Genomic DNA, 19,832 nt, shown 5'->3' on the forward strand with positions numbered 1-19,832 from the left:
AACATTAATCTTATTCAAAATTTTAAATTTTAAAAAATGGGTCATATTATTAGTACTTTAACTTCATTTGATTTTAGTCAAGCTGAACACTTTTATTTGCAATTTAAATAAGTTGAGCTTCAACCTAGCGTTAATGTATTACATTTACCACGTTTCTCCCTAAAACTTGATAATTAGGAATATATAAGACTAACAATCATTTAGTCATTTGATTTGTATTGCTTAGAATTAAGTAACAATAAATGCAGTTTTACATAGCTCAGTTTGAATAGTTGTACTGCTGTCAAAATCCATCAAACACTTTCTGTCTATTATTGGTTGTTACATCACACATTCACATTTAGCTGCTTGCATGTCCACGACCAAGAACAAAGCTGTCGTTACTGTGTAAATAGATAAAAATTAGGTATACACGAAAGATAAATCACGTTTTTTTAATGTTAAATGTCCACTCACCGTGAGTATATCTCTTTTTTTCCATCAAGACCTTATATAATTATGTAGTACTCGATAGAAACATGCAATGTACTACACACAGGATGACCGCTTCAAATAAATGTAAAGATGGCCCATAGTTGAGAAAACAGGTCGAAATTGTGATCATTGCTACAGGAATCCAACAAATGAACTCATGTTGGTTGGAATTTTCTGGTCAAAAAATCGTCGTAAAATTCAATTAAATACTGTAATAAATTCAAAGGCCAGTTAATATTGAAAGAAAAATTATTTTGATTGTTAGAAATAATAATTTTTTAGACTGGTTATGCTGATAATTCAAAAATATTTTCATTAAACCACATATTTATTATATGCCACGGATATAAATAAGGTTCCGTCTTTAGACGATATCCAGATTAGTTGATTCAGATTATTTTTTTATATTCAGTATATGTTTCACAATAAATCAAGAACGAATTGAAGGTTTACACTTTGTTATATTCATCTCTATCTATACACATGTGTATTCTCTTGGATTAGCCGACGTGTGAATTTTCCGCTCCTTGCACAACAACAATTGTAAAACATATTTTACAACAATTTAGAATAAATAATTTTGAAGTTCGTTTTTTAAAGAACTAATGGAAGTATGATGTATAAGTCGAAAATTAAAAACAAATAATATACACTAAAACACCCTTTTATTTTGGGGTTTCGGAAGCAAATGTCCCAAAGATTTTACTTTTATTTGGAGTGAAAATAATGTAAAAGCTACATAATATCTGTTCAATGAAATTTTAAGGTTTAAGCATTCCTAATACAGGCAACTCGAGAAAATCCATTCTGATTTCATCTTCGTGTAGCAAAAATAACGACGTTTTTTGCTTTGGGCCTACCAAGACTTTTTAAGCAAAAATAATTACCTTTTTGTTTTGGGGATACCAAGCCAAACTTTTTAGCCAAACAATAATTTTGTTTTTGTTTTGGCCCTACCAAGTCTTTTTAACAATGCACATATAATATTTGTAAAAAAGGTATTTATACCTCTGTCTGATCAACATATTAAGTATTGGTAGTCATGAGCATTGTTATAACATATTGAAAGAAAACTAGTGCCATCTTAAAATCTTGATATAAATAAAATTATTGGTTTCATGTTATTTAAAGTATGTGAGAAGGAAACTTATATGCTTGGGAAAGATGTAGAAAATATATAGTGGTACTCACCTTTGCCATGAATTTTCTACAAAAGTTTTTATGTTTTTACCAATTACTTTGATGGGTTAAAAAATTAAAGAAAATTCGTACAAACTTTATGTAAAATAAAATTGAAAATTCAGTGAGAATACCGTATCTTCAAAATGCAATAAGGTGCTATTAAAAGAAACATGTTGATTCTTTTGTCGATTTCTATTTGTTTTAGTCTTTTTTTACCATAAAAGTATTTTAAGTTTAAAATATATTTATCAGAAAAATTAAAAATAAATTTGAAAATAACATTTTGCATTTAAAATGGCTAAATTTCAAAATAGGAATTATCATCTTATTTGTTTTCAGTTAAAAAAAATCATAACATTGGATAATTGTTAAGATGGCGAATAGATGATTTACTGTATGCGAGTAAATGTTGACTGTCATGTCAGAATGTCATTTCTTTGGGACATAAGGTAAATAAAACACAAAATAAATGACAGTATAACCGAACAACGAACACATTATAGCCAAGACTGTGTATGCACAGGTTTTAGAAAAGTTCATATGCTAATGTTGTACTATTATTGGGCTGTCCAATGTATCGCCGAGGTTTTTTAATGTACATTCGTGTGCAAAATAACGAAAACTTCCGAATCAGTTCGCCATTTCAAACCAGAAAGCGTCGCCTTCTAGCTTCTATTGACCCTAAATGCAAACGCATGTAAGTACCACTTCTTTTATAATTATTTGACAATTTTATTTTTGTAAGTTTGCAGCGATTTCGGGGGAAGGAATTGTAGTTAAACTTCATATTTCTTCTATCTTATAATAAATATATGTCAATAAAATGGCTTCCCCATGTGTACGTTTGCAGTGGTCTGAATGTATACATAGTTAACTTAAGACATTTTTTTTGGCTCTGGAAAAGGTAAAACAAGGCAATTGCAAATGATTTGATTATACTTTAAAGACAAATATGAATATTTTTCGTTTATAGTAAAGTAGACAAGTGAAAAAAGTTCTATAGGATAAATATTAAACTTTTAAAAGTCAAAACTTTGTTTGCGGCTTGTATGATTTATAGGATATGCTAACAAGGAGAAAAGACATACTCATCATAATATAAACCAATGACCCAAAGTTCACATTATTATAGGATAATACATACTTTGGTCTCAAACAATTTTTTAGAATTAAATTAAAAATAAGTTAGGAAAAAACAGTATTACTATTTCATTAATTTGAACAAGGGTTACTTGAATATAGATAAAACGTTGTCGAGATATTTTTATCTCACTTTGCTGACATCTTTTTAAAGAAATTTTTCTTTGGAATGGTTTAATTAACTAGACTTTTGAATGAAACGAAAGTATGGAGATTTTCAAAATAAAAATAAATAAAATCATAAATATAACAGTATCTATAACTTAAACATAGAATACTTACGAAAATGATGCATTCAATGAAATTCCGAAATAGTTAGATACAAATGTTTAGCTTCAAAACTATTCTTAAATGAAATATTCATCGTTCAAAATCCCAATCGTTCAAAATCCCAATCGTTCAAAATCCCAAACGTTCAAAATCACAAAGAAGAATGAAAGCGTCAAGAATTCGCAATCCGAAAAAGTCACTGTTCTTTAATAGAATTGATGCAATCTGTATCGGAGATAACCCACAGTTGACGGAATTTTAAACTTTTGAAAAGTAGAACACTATAAATTCCGAGAACTAAGATTATATATATGTTGCGAAAACAAAAGAAAAAAATAAACAGCTTTCAATATTGGTATTAATAATAAAATCCTATTTCCATCCAGCTTTCATTTTAAAATGAAACGATAAAACATAAAATATAATATTCTGCGAAATGTACATTTTTCAGATGATTTTTTTAAGACTCATTAATATCCTTACGGGCAAACCTAATTCCCATACTTTCAGTTTGTTAGAAATTCTTTATAAAAAATCAATGATACTTAGAACTATAAGTTTAAATGAAACAATGTTTGTGTTGGACAGTAGTACATGTATCGGTTTTTTAATCAATAGTTCAATATACAATAGATGTTTACATGCATACCTTGTATAAATGATATATCTTTTAAAGTTGAGGTAGACATTTTTAATTCTTTCCTCAGCTGGACTTGATTCCATGCTTGTATCACTACTCCGCAACATCGCCTGTTATGTGCTTTGCCCCCTAAATGTTAGTTTCATTGCGGAACGATTTTTCTAATGTGTTATGACAATGTTTTGAGATGTTTAAAATCTCTGGAATTGTATCATTAACCAATGTTTTTTTTTTTGAAAGAACTGTAGAATAAATTGAATGTATGTTAATATTTCATATCTAATATACTTTTAACGTAGGATACTTACACACATATTTCAATTAAACCAATTTATAGATATTAAGCTTCACAAATATTTATTACTTAAGCCGTGTAAAATCCCTACGGAGAAATTGCTTATATAGTCAAATGCACTTCGAAAATGTAAGAAATGTTAGAATCGATATTTACGAGATCCAACAGTTGACAGTACTTTGTATTTTCTAAAAGTTGAACATTTTGAATTCCGAGAACAAATATTGTTTATCTGTTGTAAACATGATAAATACATAAAGAAAAACCCGCATTAGATAATAATATTTTCTCCAACTTTCGTTTGAAAATGACACGAAATTGCATAAAATTTATTATTCCGCGAAATGTGCATGTGTTTAGATTATTGATGTAAAAGTATTTTTAGACATTACGGGCATTACTAAAATATCTACTTTCAGTTGAACAAACAAATATTTTTTACTTTATAAGAATCCATTGATACTTAGAAATTTTAGTATTGATGTCATTATTATTATTAAACGCTGTCTATAGATTGTAGAATCGGTAGTTCAAATGAAACATGATAAGTGCTTTAAAATATATAATGCATATCATTATGGATATAAAGATTCATTTAACTGTTATTTGCAAACGTTTAAACTTCCCAAGTATACACTACTTTTTGTCTTCCTATTTTTCTTGTGAATGTCAAATTTTACGTGTCTTCAATAGATATTTGACGGAGTTTATGAAATAGTTCTGGATGAACAATATTCATAAAGTTTGGTAAGTTCTTATTGATGATTCTTTTTGACGAGACTCGTTTTCATAAATATTTGAATATATACCTTGTCTCATTGTTTCCAATTTAGGTCAACAATTCAACATCTGAAGTGCACATTTGAGTTCTTCTCTCAGTGAGATTAGAACCTATGGTACTATTATAAATCTGCAACACCGCCTGCATTTTCCAGCGTCATAGACCACTCGACAAAAATGCCTATATCAAAAATAAAATTGAGAATGGAAATGGGGAATGTGTCAAAGAGATAACAACCCGACCGTAGAAAAAAACAACAGCAGAAGGTCACCAACAGGTCTTCAATGTAGCGAGAAATTCCTGCACCCGGAGGTGTCCTACAGCTGGCCCCTAAACAAATATATTAGTTCAGTGATAATGAATGCCATACTAATTTCAAAATTGTACACAAGAAACTAAAATCAAAATAATACAAGACTAACAAAGGCCAGAGATCTCCCCCTCCCCCTATACCTCTAGCCAACTTAGAAAAGTAATCGCATAACTATACGAACATTAAAATTCAGTTCAAGAGTCCAAAAAAGTCCGAGTCTGATGTCAGAAGATGTAACCAAAGAAAATAAACAAAATGACAATACTACATAAATAATAACAGACTACTAGCAGTTAACTGACATGCCAGCTCCAGACTTCAATTAAACTGAATGAAAGATTATGATTTCATCATATAAACATCAGGCACAATCCTTCCCGTTAGGGGTTAAGTATCATACCATCATACCATACATGAGAAGCACATCTTTTGGTCTTGGAGGAATGCCTTTCCACAACGGTTTTATCCATGGTTGAAAGGTGACTTTGTGTTGCTTCAACTACTAAGATTGACCAGTGTTGTTAACTTAAAAGTAAAAGAAAAAAGAAAAAAAAAGAAAGTACTAAACTCCGAGGTAAAAAGTAAAATCACAAAAATACTGAACTCAGGGGAAAATCAATTAGGAAAGTCCATAATACATGGCAAAATCAAATAACAAAACGCATCAAAAACGAATGGACAAGAACTGTAATATTCCTGACTTGGTACAGCATTTTCAAATGTAGAAAATGGTGGATTAAATCTGGTTCTATAGCGCTAACCCTCTCACTTTTAAATTCAAATTGTAATTCACTTATCACTGCTGAAACATAAAAAAAGATCAAAATCGAATACGATCAGTGACTTGTAGTGGCCAGTGTCGGTGTTTCGCTAAGAAGACATTTTCATATAGACCAAGCTTGTATATTTCAATACAATGTCTATGTTTGTTTTACAGTAGACCAAACTTTACATTTTTGAAATACTAGGCTTTTCTACCTCATGAATATATTACCTTAGCTGTACTTAGCAAAACTTTTATGAATCTTTGGTCCTCACTTCGCACTTTATTTTGCCTTTTCAACTTTTTTATTCGATCGCAACAGACAAGCCTTTTGTAGACAAAACGCGCGTCTCGAAATTACAAAATGTAAATCCTGGTATATATGATGAGTTTGATATGTGGCCAACTTATTAGGTACATTTAAGTATGAATATGACTCATATGAAAATCACAGAGTTAAGAATTTTATTATTTAAATATTAACTACAAACATTTGAATAAAATACTTTGAAAGTGATCTTTGTAGGTAATGAATGTTTTTTATTCACGAAATAGTCAATTTTGTTTTATCTATTAGACGTGTTAATATTGCTTCCCATGTAGTTAAATTACATACCTATTACTGTATGACATTTCTAAGTATACGAAGAGTTGATGATAACATATATAAAGACCAATATAGACACATAATCTGTTATATTTTCATTATACGAATAAGCACTTTATGTTATTGAATATTATTTCTTGGAAAACATAATATGGAATAGCGAACTGGACATTTCTGTTCTAATGTGTTACAAAAACTAAACCAACAACAGAAAGTAACATTATTTTAAAAAGTCGATTGGTAAGTTATTAACTAAATATGTATCGTTACTGAATGCATTATCTTACAAACCTGTTCTATATTCCTGAAAAATAAAATTCGAAATATTTCACAAGAATGCTTTACAACACGTATAATGGAAATAAAGTGTACAATATTATTTCAAAATTTACATGCATTTGTTTGCCTAAAAACTAATAACAAAATATGTGATGCAGAATGCATTCTGTTCTTTTAATACAAAGCCGTTTACATTTTTTATTGCTCGTGTATGTTTCAACATTATAAGCCTGGTACTTTTGATAACTATTTCATGCTTATTATTCTGGGTGTTTCGTGAACACATTGAAGTTATTTTTATCATGAATGCTTAGATATGGAAATTCAAAGTTATATATGTAAAACGAAAAGTGTGGGTATATTTGAATCTAAAACGTGCCCAGTAATCAAGTTCTTCAACTGATATGAGGAACTATTTGATTTTCACGAGTTATATCTAGGACAGCTCTTGAACGGTTTCGGTACTTATACATCCTCTGATTTCAAATGTTTGGCTTTAAGCGTTCCTGATGAAGGTAAATCCAGAAAAGCGCTTCAGACGCATGAAATTATTTAACGAGTTGTTTCCAATTTTGAACTTATTTTGTACTTGAATATCAATTTATTGTTGATAATGAGTTATTTTTATTAATTTATTCTAAGTGCAACTAAAAAAATACAGCACAGTGGTATTTGGTTTTAATTAAAGTCTCTGTAATTTTTAAATGTTCAATTTCAAGATAATTCTTTTTTATGTTTTTTTTTAAAGACGGAAAATGATACTTTTATAGTATATAACTTGATATTTATAATGATTTATTTCTATGGCAGATTCTATTGTTATTATAACTTTCGTTATGCGTGCGGTTAAAATAACACCACTGATTAAAACATGATCCTCTTTGGTTTCCCTACTTTATTAAAGTAGTCTATAAAACATTCTCTTTAAGGTTTCTGCGAATATGCATCTTTCCTTATTATCTCTTTTCCTCCCTCTGTACGATTCTTTGAAAATGTGATAATAATAACTTCAAAAAAAGATCTGTGGTACTTTTCAATAGTATAGCATATATTGTTATAGATAATACTTCGGAGTTCCATGACTTCTTTAGGAGGAAATTTATGTTGATTTTCTGCAAATTAAAAATAGTCTTAACATACAAAAATAGACTTACTAGGGAATTTAAATGTAAATGACTAATTAGTTTAGTACTCGAGATATCAAGAAAATACACAATCATATTTAAATGACGTTTTGGTAATTCAATTATCTTTTTGAACAAAATAAGATTCAGAATTCCCCACAATTAACCGTTTAGTTGAGATTGAAAATCCTATGTTTGACTAACTAACTAGAACTTTGCATATATAATCATTTATTTGCAATGTTACGAATTTTTCAAATGTGGATTATTGTAGAAGCAGCTATACGGTAATTTTGATAATTGTGATGTTTCCAATATAAACTTTTTAAAATTTTTTCGGACGGCAATGAATTACTTTTAAAAATTTGATTACAAAAATGTGAAAGTTAAAAAAAAACCACATGACATTAGACATGCGCATGTTGTTCAGATTAAAACCATTGTATGAAAAAAATGAAGAAAGTAAATCTGAAATATCTTGCTAATCTTTCAAATACGAATTGAATTACCCCTCTAAAGAAAAAGATGCCGATATCCATGCGCCAATTAATTTGTGCGAATATTTTGCGTGTTTTTCGTTCCTATCCGATTTCGTGACGAGTTACTTTCGCAATTTCATAACTTAGTTTGTGCATTGATATAAGAGATAATATTTTATGAAGATTAAGATTTGCATTAGTTTGCCTGTCGCAAAAGTTGTGAAATTAAATCACTCGCCGGAATAAGCTGGTTTACGCTAAAAATTGTGATGAAACGAAGACTGCATTGTATTTCATTATGATCACTAAAAGCATGTTAAACTTTATTATATGGGAGAACTTTTTAATTTGATTTCTTTAATATTTTAATGCATTCACCATTTTAGCTATACTATCTTTGCAATGCGAGTACGATTTTTTAAGTAAAGCAAGACTTATCATGTTGTGTCATGTGAACTATTGTTTGTCTGTTTGTCCTTTTCATTTTTTGCCATGGTGTTGTCAGTTTATTTTCTATTTATGAGCTTGACTCTCCCTCTGGTATATTTCGTCCCTCTTTTATACACATAAGCCAGTTGATAATAGGCAACAGTATTTTACTGATGTCCAAGTCTCATTAAACCATTTAAAACACAAAAAACATCACGATCTTAAACTCAACTAAGATTTCGCAAATGAAGGAACGCTCAAACGAAAGAGATACGCTTTTGTCAAATATAAAGATGAAATAAAATGGGCAAATATTTTTACAACCTTAGTTTTTAAATTTCTTTTTACTTTCAAGCATGGCGGAGTTAAATCCATCAAAAATGCGCCCGACGTTTTAGATTCACAAATTATTATTTTTATTTAAACTCATAAAAATTTGATACATCAAGTATTTTATATCTTATTTCGGGGGCTCTGTTCAAAGACTGACAATGTAACATTAAATATCCATGTCAACTGCTTTGTTCCATTGTACGATTTCGATATATATGAAGACACATAGAGCAAAAATAAATCATTCGTCGTTTCCTCATTTTAGGGTTATAGCAAATACCTCTGTAGCTTTAATTTAGTTTATATTCAAAATGTTTTTTTTGCACTTCACACTTCCTCCTGTTGTTTCTTTGTTATCTTCTTATTGTTGATGGGTTTCCCTCGCGTTAAGTTTGTTACTCGGATTTGTTTTCTCTCAATCGATTTATGACATTTGAACACCGGTATACTACAGTTACCATTATTAATATTGTTGTCACTCAAACTAGCGACAATATTACCATTTGCCAATGGTTGTTGTCACTTTAACTCCCTGATATACTACTTTTAACTAGTACCCTCAACTGTTTTTTTCAAATGAAACTTAAAACGCAACTTAATCACATTACAAATAATTTTCAATGAAATGAAGAAACAAGATATTACTGGGTTGTGACTTGACGTATTATATTTTTTATTGACAGGCATGAAATTTCATCGAATTGAAGCGAAGGGTTATGCATTTCGATGTAAAAACAAGTATTTGTTTGAATTAGATAATAATTATGTCCTTGTACTTGGAAAATGCATGCTACCTGTTAAAAATGTTTAGAAATTATCATTTAATCATTTGATTCTGTTTGTTTAATGGGATACGTCACGTGTAGCATGGAGTAAAGCACGTGTAGAATCGGATTTTGCTTTTGTTTGTTGCTGCATCAGCATGCTGTTTATATACGATTGCATGAAGAACCATGTGAAACTGTAAGTAGTTATGTTATATGTACACTTTTTTGTTTTCTTGAAACTTGAACAACCTATTAATTAAAGGATCCAAGCTTAACACATACGAATAGAAATATGATTTCATTATATTCATATTTGTTAAATGTGCAGTAAAGTTTTTAGTCTGCCTATTTAAGAATTGTAGATGCACTGTTACCTCGCATGTGTTATTTTTATATAGCTTCATCCTGCTTTAACCTGTATGCTTTAATTGTGCAACTATCAGCTTATCTATAAGTGCATTAAACATTTGCTGCTTTCACTTTTTTCGGCATTTTTTACTTCAAATCAGTATGCCAAAAAAAATCAAGACTATAGTATTTTATAAATTCAATAAAAATAACTTTTCAAGTGGAGTCTTAAAAGCATAAAAGAAAAGATTCTCTTGTTTTGTTATTTTCTTTAATGAGAAATAAGCAATATCAAAACAAATATAACAAGTGACAACAGAAACAGTACTTGCATAAAATTTCTTCCACATATATAAGAGTAACAGTTTACTTCTTTCTTTAATGTAACTTCATCAATTTCCCGTCTAAGGTTAATAAACGGTAATGCGACCTTCAGCACATCAGTGGTTAGTGTTCGATTTCAAGCGTTTGGATATTCATATCTTTACATGATAATTAGATAATACCCGTGAAATAAGTTATTGAAGACAATCATAAAACAACTAAATAACGGAAAAAGGAAACAAATAATTAAGAAAATATGGAAATATTAGACTACAATAACGAGTACTGGCAGTGAGAGTTCATACCATAATTGGAATACGATCAGACATTTTCCAAATTAATAATGTCTTTTTCTTAATTTGGGTCAAACATAATATAATGAATAATAATCGTTGAAAAAAATATGATGCACTTTAAATCAATTGATTGTTATTTGGGGGAGGAGTTTGACTATATGTATGTTTCTCTGAGTTGTTTTATAGTTAACATATTTCAATTTATGATAATGTTGTTATCGTACTGCTAAACTAAATCTTATTTCCGTCTGATGTCCTTTTTCAAGAATGCCATTCTCATAATCTCTGATGTCAGTGAGTGTCTCAGTTGGCTGCGGTTACTCTGGCTTCATTCGCCAATAAAAGTTGAACGCAGCGGTAAATCACAAATTGTATTGAAAGTGGCGCTCAACACTAATCAATCAATCAATAATGTGTCAGTGTACAATTATTACAATGTAACTTCATTCAAACATCATGAATAATTATTGGCAGTCATATAGTGCTTAATTTTACTCCGTTGACAGATATATCTTATATACTTCGTTCTCTCACAATATTCACTTATGTTTTCCCGTTATATTTGTAGCTGTCACCATTTTTCAAATCGCAGTTATAAAAAATTTAAAGTCTTTCTATATTTCATAATTTTTATCTTCGTTTTTATGCCACCACCGTAGCGAAGGGTTTCACTCTTGTCCGTCTGTACGTGTGTCTGTACCGTAAGTCCCAAAACTGGTTTCTGTTAAAACTAAGTTGCATCAAACAAATGTTATGCCTCTTATACACTGTGCTTATTACAACAAAACACGTAGTTTCAAAATATAGTTGGTATAATTTTTACCGTTCTAGTGACACCATGCATCTTTATAAATGGAAACACTTGCTGAATTGTTCGTTTCAGTCTCTTAACTTGAGTTTGACTCAAATATGCTGATTACCCTAAACAAACTAAGACCAAGCATCAATTTGGTTAGTGTCTATTGCATAGTTCTTGAGTTTTAATACATTCTATACCAAGGGTATCATGTGTGTCCCATGGACACATCCCAATTAATTTCATATAACTTTTTTATGTAAAACAACTTGTATTTGTATTTGACATATCGTGCGCTAATTTTTTGCAAATGTATTCCTTTCCTTTTTTGAACCAAGTTGTTAGTTTTAAAATTTCAGAAAGACTCAATCCATATCCCTTGTGGATTATGTTTAACAATTCTTGGAAGTGTCTATATATATCAGGAAAACTATCCTCTTATGGGCCATAAATCGTCATTTCTCTTCGTCATCTTTGTAAAAAACTATTGATAAATTGGGGTACTTTTCTTTTCCTATTTTTCTCCCATGTTCTGTCGATTGCGTAAAGTCGGTTCCCTCTAATGGACAGTATTTTTTTTCAAATAATCGGATATGTGCATATCTCCAGTAATGTTTTCGATTTAAATGGATTTAAACGTCCATCGCAATATTTTAATCAAACTTGGCTATTCAGCTCCAATTGTTTTCTAATGAACAAATAATACTCAATCTGCTCAACTCATTTTTACTAAATTAACATTAACAGTTAATCGACATAATTTTATGTATCGATATTAAAAGGAGTAGTGAATCATGTTTAACTCTATCAATTAGACATTTGTAATAAGCTTACGTTACGAGGAATGGTCCGAAAATCTTTATTTTTGGCTTGATAGACTTACTTATAATGGCTAGGGTAAAAGTACAGTTTAATCATGGCGTCTTGTATATTTAGAGATGGATACCAACCAGAACTCGTTTATTTGTGGTTTTAATCGTTACTAAAATGTTTTGTTCTTTGTCTTCATTGAAATCTTGTGCTATGCATTGCAAAACATTGTGTTACGATGTTGCTGCACGAAACTTTCTTCAAAGTACGTCAACTGATATAAGAGTAAACAACAGTATAACATTAATTCTATATTACAGGTTAGGTGGCCGTAGCGACGGGGACATTAAGTGTTACCTTTTTTCATGCGGTCCGTCTCCTTCGTACGTCCCCAACCATTAGTTTCGATACTTGAAATTTAGTTTGCCTTAACGAAATTTTATAAAACTTACACCCAATGCTTATTACCACAAAATATAGATTATTTTGGACATTTGTGTTATTTTGGGCTTTTGTGGATAGTTGTCTCATTGGCAATCATACCATATCTTCTTTTTTATATGTTCGAAATAAGGCGGCGTTACTTAAAAAAACCGTTCAAGAGTTAAGTCCTTTTATAAACCTAATTTTTTTTTTTGTTTCCGTTGTCGTACTTTAATTTGCCTCAATTAAATTTTTTGAAACATAAACACAATTCGTATTACAACAAAACACAGATCATGACAAATATGTTTGTATTATTTGGGACCATGTTGTTTTGGTGCGCATAGAAATCTTTTTAGCCAAGACACAATTGTATTTAATGTAATTTTATACAAATACATAGTTCGTTCTTATATTGTACTGTTATATTACTGTCCCAGGTTAGGGGAAGGTTGTGATCCCGCTAACATGTTTAACTCGGCCACATTATGTATGCATGTGTCTGTCCCAAATCAGGAGCCTGTAATTCAGTCGTTGTCGTTTGTTTATGTGTTGCATATTTGTTTTTCGTTCATTTTTGTTATATAAATCATGTTAGTTTTCTCTTTTGAATTGTTCTACATTGTCATTTCGAGGCCTTTTATAGTTGACTATGTGGTATGGGCTTTGCTCTTTGTTGAAGGCTGTACGGTGATCTATAGTTGTTAATGTCTGTGTCATTTTGGTCTCTTGTTGAGAGTTTTCTCATTGGAAATCATACCACATCTTCCCTTTTACATATAATCACCATAAAATCATTGACAAAACACGATCGAATTCGTTAATAATACAAACACAATAAGATAAAAGAATGTAAAATATGTTCAACAATTTCTAACGACTGCTTTCAGATTGAATGAGGTGTTTAACTTCGTGTGTAAATTAATCAATCAACTTTTAATGTACCTGTGAAATGTTTATATTTCCTGGAAACTACCCGGCTCCTTCCTGTACTTAAATAGCCAATGCACATTTCAATTTTAGTATGTTTTTCAGGTAAAACAAAATGACGTCTCCTTTTAATGTCGTGGATATGTCAACAGATGCAGATGCATCAGCTTCCGAACTTTTGGGGATTTCATCCACACAAGATCAACAAACAAGAACTAGTTCGAAGCGTGTCAGGTGTCATGGAAAGGGTAAACAGGTTAGTTTTTCTTAAACTACACATATTTGTTTTCTTTTATGTATTATGTACAACAAGTAATATAGAGTCTACCACTGCATAGACGGTATAGTTCGGTACTAGAAAACAGTTTAATTTCAAATTTAAAAAGGATTGGCGTGTGTCTAAATCTGTTTCTCTTATTATTTTTTAAGAAACATTATCTTTATTGTCAAATAATCTGTTGTAGGGTAGAACCATTCTAAAGGACGTAATTCAAAGTCGCTCTATGTCATGTCATTATCTTCGGTATCGGTATTGAATAGAAACAATGAAAAATCATAAGTCTTAAAACATTTGCCTTGAGCAGATCTCTAGGTGTTTCGTGGAATTTGATTAATTTTGTATACGCAAATAACAATGGGTCACATACATAACTATTAACGAAAACAGATAACAAAAGGTAGAAAAATATCTTATAATGATATAGTTCTAGATAGTAATGACGGTATAAAAATATTTTTTGGAAAAAAGATCAAAACAGAAATAAAGAAATATATATATTTAGAAAGGATTGTGAGATTCTGTTCTATGAAAAAACTGCTAAAACATGTTAGAATCTGTTCTGAAGTTGTAACGTCCTTAACTGTTATATAGCAGACTTTTTAAAATCGGTTAAGGATATAATTGTTAGAATTTGTCATTAATAGCACTGTTAACTTTAAATTGTAATCCAGGGTAGAACAGCGTCTGTAAAAGATAAATGTAAATTCACCAAAAAAAGTGAACTCCGAGGAAAATTAAACAAGTAAAGTCCCTAATTTAATGGAAAAATCAAAAGTTAAAACACATAAATGGATAACAACTGTCATATTCCTGACCTTAGTTAAACCATATTTTTTGTAGAAAACGGTGATGTTTACATGGCCTTACAGCTAGCTAAGCCTCTCACTTATATGACTGTCGCATTCAATTTCATAATTTTCAATGTGTAAACAAAACAGGCATCAAAGGTAGTCAGAAACCATTTTAAAGATAATGAGAGAACTGTTGTAAGAAGAAGAGTTTAAGAGAGGTTAGAACCGATTCAAACTGTCAGGAATATGGCTTGTCATAGCCTTCTTATACCTGATGCTGATTTAAACAGCACAATTTACTTGTTATAATAAAAAAAAACGGAATTACTCCTCAGAACCACTAGAAGTACTCAGAACTGGCAAAAAGACAAAGTACGTATTGTACCCGATCTTTTGCAAAAACAAAATCAAGTTTTACCAGACTATAACATAAATAAGGACACAACTAAAGGATTTAGTGTTAATGTGTCATAAACAGTCTGCACAAAAAGCATGGCATTGTGCGTTTCGGCAGGGTTAATTCGCATACGTATAAATATCAAATGAAAAGAAAACTTTTTTTCAGTGGCTGCCGTGTGTTGTTGTTGTGATGCTTATCGGTATAGTAGCAATGTTGGTAGCGGTATTATTGAATTTGCCTGAATCAGCTAACATTCCTAAAGCATCAAACAATGGTTTGACATCAGCTCAAAGTTCAAATATAACAGCTAAACATAAAGAAGGTAAGAATTTGTGGTTATTTAAATGTTACATCTGTTGCACAATCAGAGTGCTAAAACCAAAATTCTGAAATAAGATAAAAGGAGAAATCATTATGACACATTTTCAAGAACAAAAACAACTAATAATATTTGTTGCAAAGACGACGAAACAAAACTTCAAATAAACATTATCATATGCATATTTCTAAGAATCGAAAAAAAAACTCCGCGGATTCACACCTTAGTATTGGTAGCTGAAATTGTATTGGACAACACGTTTGCATGCCTAAGTAGAATCGTCACATTGTTTCCAACTCGTTATGCCCCTATCTTTTGAGTATTTATACTAAGATAACAAAACATGTTTTGTTTTTTTTTATTTTTAGTTTGGAGTTTCACATACATTAACATATGAATTGAACATTCTGCTAAGTAAATACGGATTGGAAAATGTACAAATTTAGACGATTGCTGCTTTTGATAATCAATATTTTCACAATAACATTAAAACTGATATATTCAAGAGCTTACACATACTGTAATACAAATGGCGATTTGAATTAATGATAAAATATTTTCTGTCTTATACAGATTTTGTTTAATTAAAAAAAGAAAGGATGGCTCTTTTTATTTGGTTAGCATACACTGCTGACCAATATAGAAGCTGTATTCAAGAAACGACAAGTTATTAAAATATTTATAGTCTAATATTTACAAAATATAACAAATATAATTGAAACTGATGAGTATTGTCAATCTTTTGTTCTAAATTGCAACGTTTTTTTTTTCTTTAAGACTGCCCCGATCGAGTTACTTTAGATTTCATAATGTTTTACATGTTCGCAATTCGCAACTTTGAATTTCTGTGGTCCTATGGGCTAGGTATTGCTGATCCCCAAACCACCGATGATATTCAACTAACGAGTTGTGTTGGGGTAATAACAAAAAAATATCAGCAACTTAAGTTGTAACTGTTATCCTTTTTCAATAAATCTTTCATCCGTTAAGTTAAGAATTATATATCAAATATCAAATTGATCAACTACTTATGGTATGCTTAACGTACAGTGGCAAAATGTATAAAAATACATTTCCAGTACGATTCTCAAATTGATAATTACTAGCGATTCATACATGATACTTGCAAAATTCAGTGTAAGTTTACGATAATATCATTTCTTTTTCAGATAATTACTGCATACACTATACACGACCTGAATTTTTGGAAAGCCGTACGTATCGTCTCCTAACTAAATCAGTAGAGTAATTTATTTTTTCATCATAAATTGGTTGCATTAAATACAGCCATGTTTGTTTTTTAATAGACCAATAAATATTGTCTTATGTGAATAGACACACGTCACACCTTCTTTCTTTATATTAAGTTTAGACACTTTTTTGCGTCACATAAATGATTAACTTTATTTATCCCAAACTGAGGCAATGCAGTTTCATTTAAAAAACAATTCTTTAGGATTCTGCCAAAATTGGTCTATTCCGATTGTTTCGATTACAAATACACACATACAAATGCTGAATACTAAAACATAATGAGAAGAAACATATGGTTAAATACAACGAATAAATTTAACAATATTATTCCGAACGCATTACGATGCAATTGTACGAAAAACATAAAAAAAAATCACGATTTCACTAAATATGTAAATCCCATTTTTATTTTGCATATCAAATATTTTTTATGGAAAAAAAAAAACCCCAAAAAACACCATAAGATTCGATATTGTGTATATGTTACAATGAATTTGTAAAATCAGTGATCATGTAAATCCCTTAAATTTTCAGGTATTATGTAGAATCACTGGTTAATTTAGGAATTATATATAACCTCTAGAGATTTCAGAAATTATGTATACTCGCTAGAAAAAAACGTCAGGAATTATACATAATATTTGAAATTGAGAATAACTATATATTTTCGAATGTTTAGCACAAAAGATTGAAATATAAAGCACAATATATAAAAATGTTAGATACACTACATAAGCATGTTACACAATAGTTTAGAATGTTAAGCACAATATTAAAAAAAACAATCATTTATTTTAAAAACTTAGTTTGGGCAGTAGACTATTGCACATGTGTCTTGCTTTTTAAAGGCGCATCTGTTTGATTCATATCTGTTTACCAAAACATCAACTTTTAAGAAAAAAACCTTGTCCTTCACCTATTGAATAATATTTTACAGCATGTCTAAGAGAAATAAAGGTTGTGAAAAAAGGAAATCAGCAACCTTGAACTGTTTCTTGTATAAGATATAAGGAAGATACCATGTTTTGGCAAGGAGGATGTTTTTAGGGCAACTTTTGTCTCTACTCCAAACATTATCTTGTATAGTCTCCGTTAACTACCAGAGTGGAAGAAGTGGTAAAACATCACTAGGAAAATTGTTCACTAAATATAGACCTAGGAGTAGTAGATTAGAAATTAAAACTGTCAACTTTAATTTTCAAGCAATAAGAAAAACAAACGATAAGATTTCTGTACTATTTAATTTTTCTAATCAAACAAATCATTTCGGGGAATTTGTATGTAAATCGGTGGTCTTTTTCTGGGATAATATATTATCACTAAGGATTTTAGTGATTCTAAATAATCCCTGAAAAAGTCAGGGATTCTACAAACCCTTGATTAAACAAATTCACTGTTACAGTAACATATATACAACAATAAGACAAGCACACATGATATTAAAAAAATCCAAACCATTTTAAGTTAAATGAATGAACTACTTAAACGACTCATTTGCAAACGTATCACAATAACCTATTTCTATATTAGCAGTTATTTTTTTTGTTTTCAGTTCCCGATGACATCGACCTCCTGTGTGAACCTCAGCTAGTTAAAGAAGGTAATTATGCATCCGCATTTTTATATTTTTATATCATTGTTCATCTGAAAACAGACGCTTGTCCGCAACTACATTTATATGTTAACTCTCTTAATGGGACCACAAAATGTATGTCCAAATATTTATGATGCATATCCATTCTTTAACTAGAATGCTTTTTTGTTTAATATTACCCATATTTTATATATATTTACCAAGTTTCCACCGAGTACTGTCATCTTATTATTGAAAATTACTGAAAATACATAAAAAGAAAGCCCAACTTCTTAGTGTAATAGACCTGTTTCATAAATTCAAAACAGACGTTTAACTTCAATCTAGAATCTACCATAAAACAATGTCACGAATTCAGTTCCCTTTTACTATTTAAATCCTAGTTCCTAAATAATAGACTTTATTAATCACAAATTATACACATAACAATAATAAGTCCCGATTACCAGAATACGGCATTTACACACATGTATGGAACGCCGTTATAAAGAGAAAAAGACACACATAAAAAACTATGTCATATATAATAAGTATGTATACATAAAGCAAAAATATGTGCATATGAAGTTAACAATGTGCATTTATTATTAACGTATGTGAATACATGTGTACATATATAGAAAAATATGTGCATATATTAAAAAGTATGTGCATATATAAAACATCTACGACGTTCCATACACATGCAACAATCAGTTACTCCCGTGTCTGTAACCATTAAAAAGGGTTTCACTAAATAGTTGCTCCAAAAAATCTTTACACCAGCAGTTTTCATTAAGAATATCAACAGTATATATGTTTAACGGTCGCTAGATTGGATTTCGTTTTGTATTTTACTTCAAAAATGTTAGCTTCTGTTTTCTTATTGTTCATGTTGTTGGATAAAAGATTGGAAGACTACAGTTACCTCTCTATTTATCTAAATATGCTCGACGTTTTAGTGTATTAAATTATATTATTATTTGTTGATTATTGTTCTAAGTATACTTCAACTGACAATCTAAGATATACATGTATTTTAGTGATTTTGTACTCTTGCTAAAGAATAATTAGTTTTATTTTATATTTCTTATATTCAAGGAACGAAAAAAGACTGGTTTCCTTGTCCAAACACTCAGCTATTCATACCAGCATATTGCATGTGTGATACTAAAGCCCAGTGCATTAACTCATCAAAAGACCAATATCGAAAACAAAACTGTAAGTCATGGTTTTTTATGATCCGGTAACTGTTTTTAAACTATTGTATTACTATGCATTAATTGTTTGTGTATATAGTTATTTTCTTCTCCTTTGGCTTAAACGAAGATAGTAGATCATATAATGTACTCATGATTGGAAAACTATTTTTCGCTTTTAGACTGGTCTGATTATTATATTATCCTTCTGAC

At 30.0% G+C, this 19,832-nt stretch overlaps 2 protein-coding genes across 3 annotated transcripts in view; both read left to right on the forward strand.

Annotated features, from left to right (window-relative positions):
• Positions 1 to 19,832, forward strand: part of LOC134725505 (uncharacterized) — a 52,205-nt gene that overhangs the window by 16,786 nt on the left and 15,587 nt on the right. The window contains exons 1-6 of one of the 2 annotated variants that reach the window (XM_063589378.1): positions 9,965 to 10,072; positions 13,909 to 14,059; positions 15,440 to 15,596; positions 16,763 to 16,807; positions 18,400 to 18,447; positions 19,522 to 19,641. In XM_063589378.1, coding sequence (XP_063445448.1) covers positions 13,919 to 14,059; positions 15,440 to 15,596; positions 16,763 to 16,807; positions 18,400 to 18,447; positions 19,522 to 19,641 — 511 coding nt within the window. In that variant the 5' untranslated portion in view covers positions 9,965 to 10,072; positions 13,909 to 13,918. Of the gene's footprint in view, positions 1 to 9,964; positions 10,073 to 13,908; positions 14,060 to 15,439; positions 15,597 to 16,762; positions 16,808 to 18,399; positions 18,448 to 19,521; positions 19,642 to 19,832 lie in introns of those variants that run through there. The other variant, XM_063589377.1, reaches the window with a different exon arrangement.
• The window catches only part of LOC134725504 (uncharacterized), a 67,592-nt gene continuing 52,378 nt past the window's right edge, over positions 4,619 to 19,832 (forward strand). Inside the window, exon 1 of the mRNA XM_063589376.1 lies at positions 4,619 to 4,748. The gene's annotated coding sequence lies outside the window, so the exon portion shown is untranslated. The remainder of the gene's footprint in view (positions 4,749 to 19,832) is intronic.

The sequence above is a fragment of the Mytilus trossulus genome, chromosome 7, assembly GCF_036588685.1.
Source record: "Mytilus trossulus isolate FHL-02 chromosome 7, PNRI_Mtr1.1.1.hap1, whole genome shotgun sequence".
Lineage (NCBI taxonomy): Eukaryota > Metazoa > Mollusca > Bivalvia > Mytilida > Mytilidae > Mytilus > Mytilus trossulus.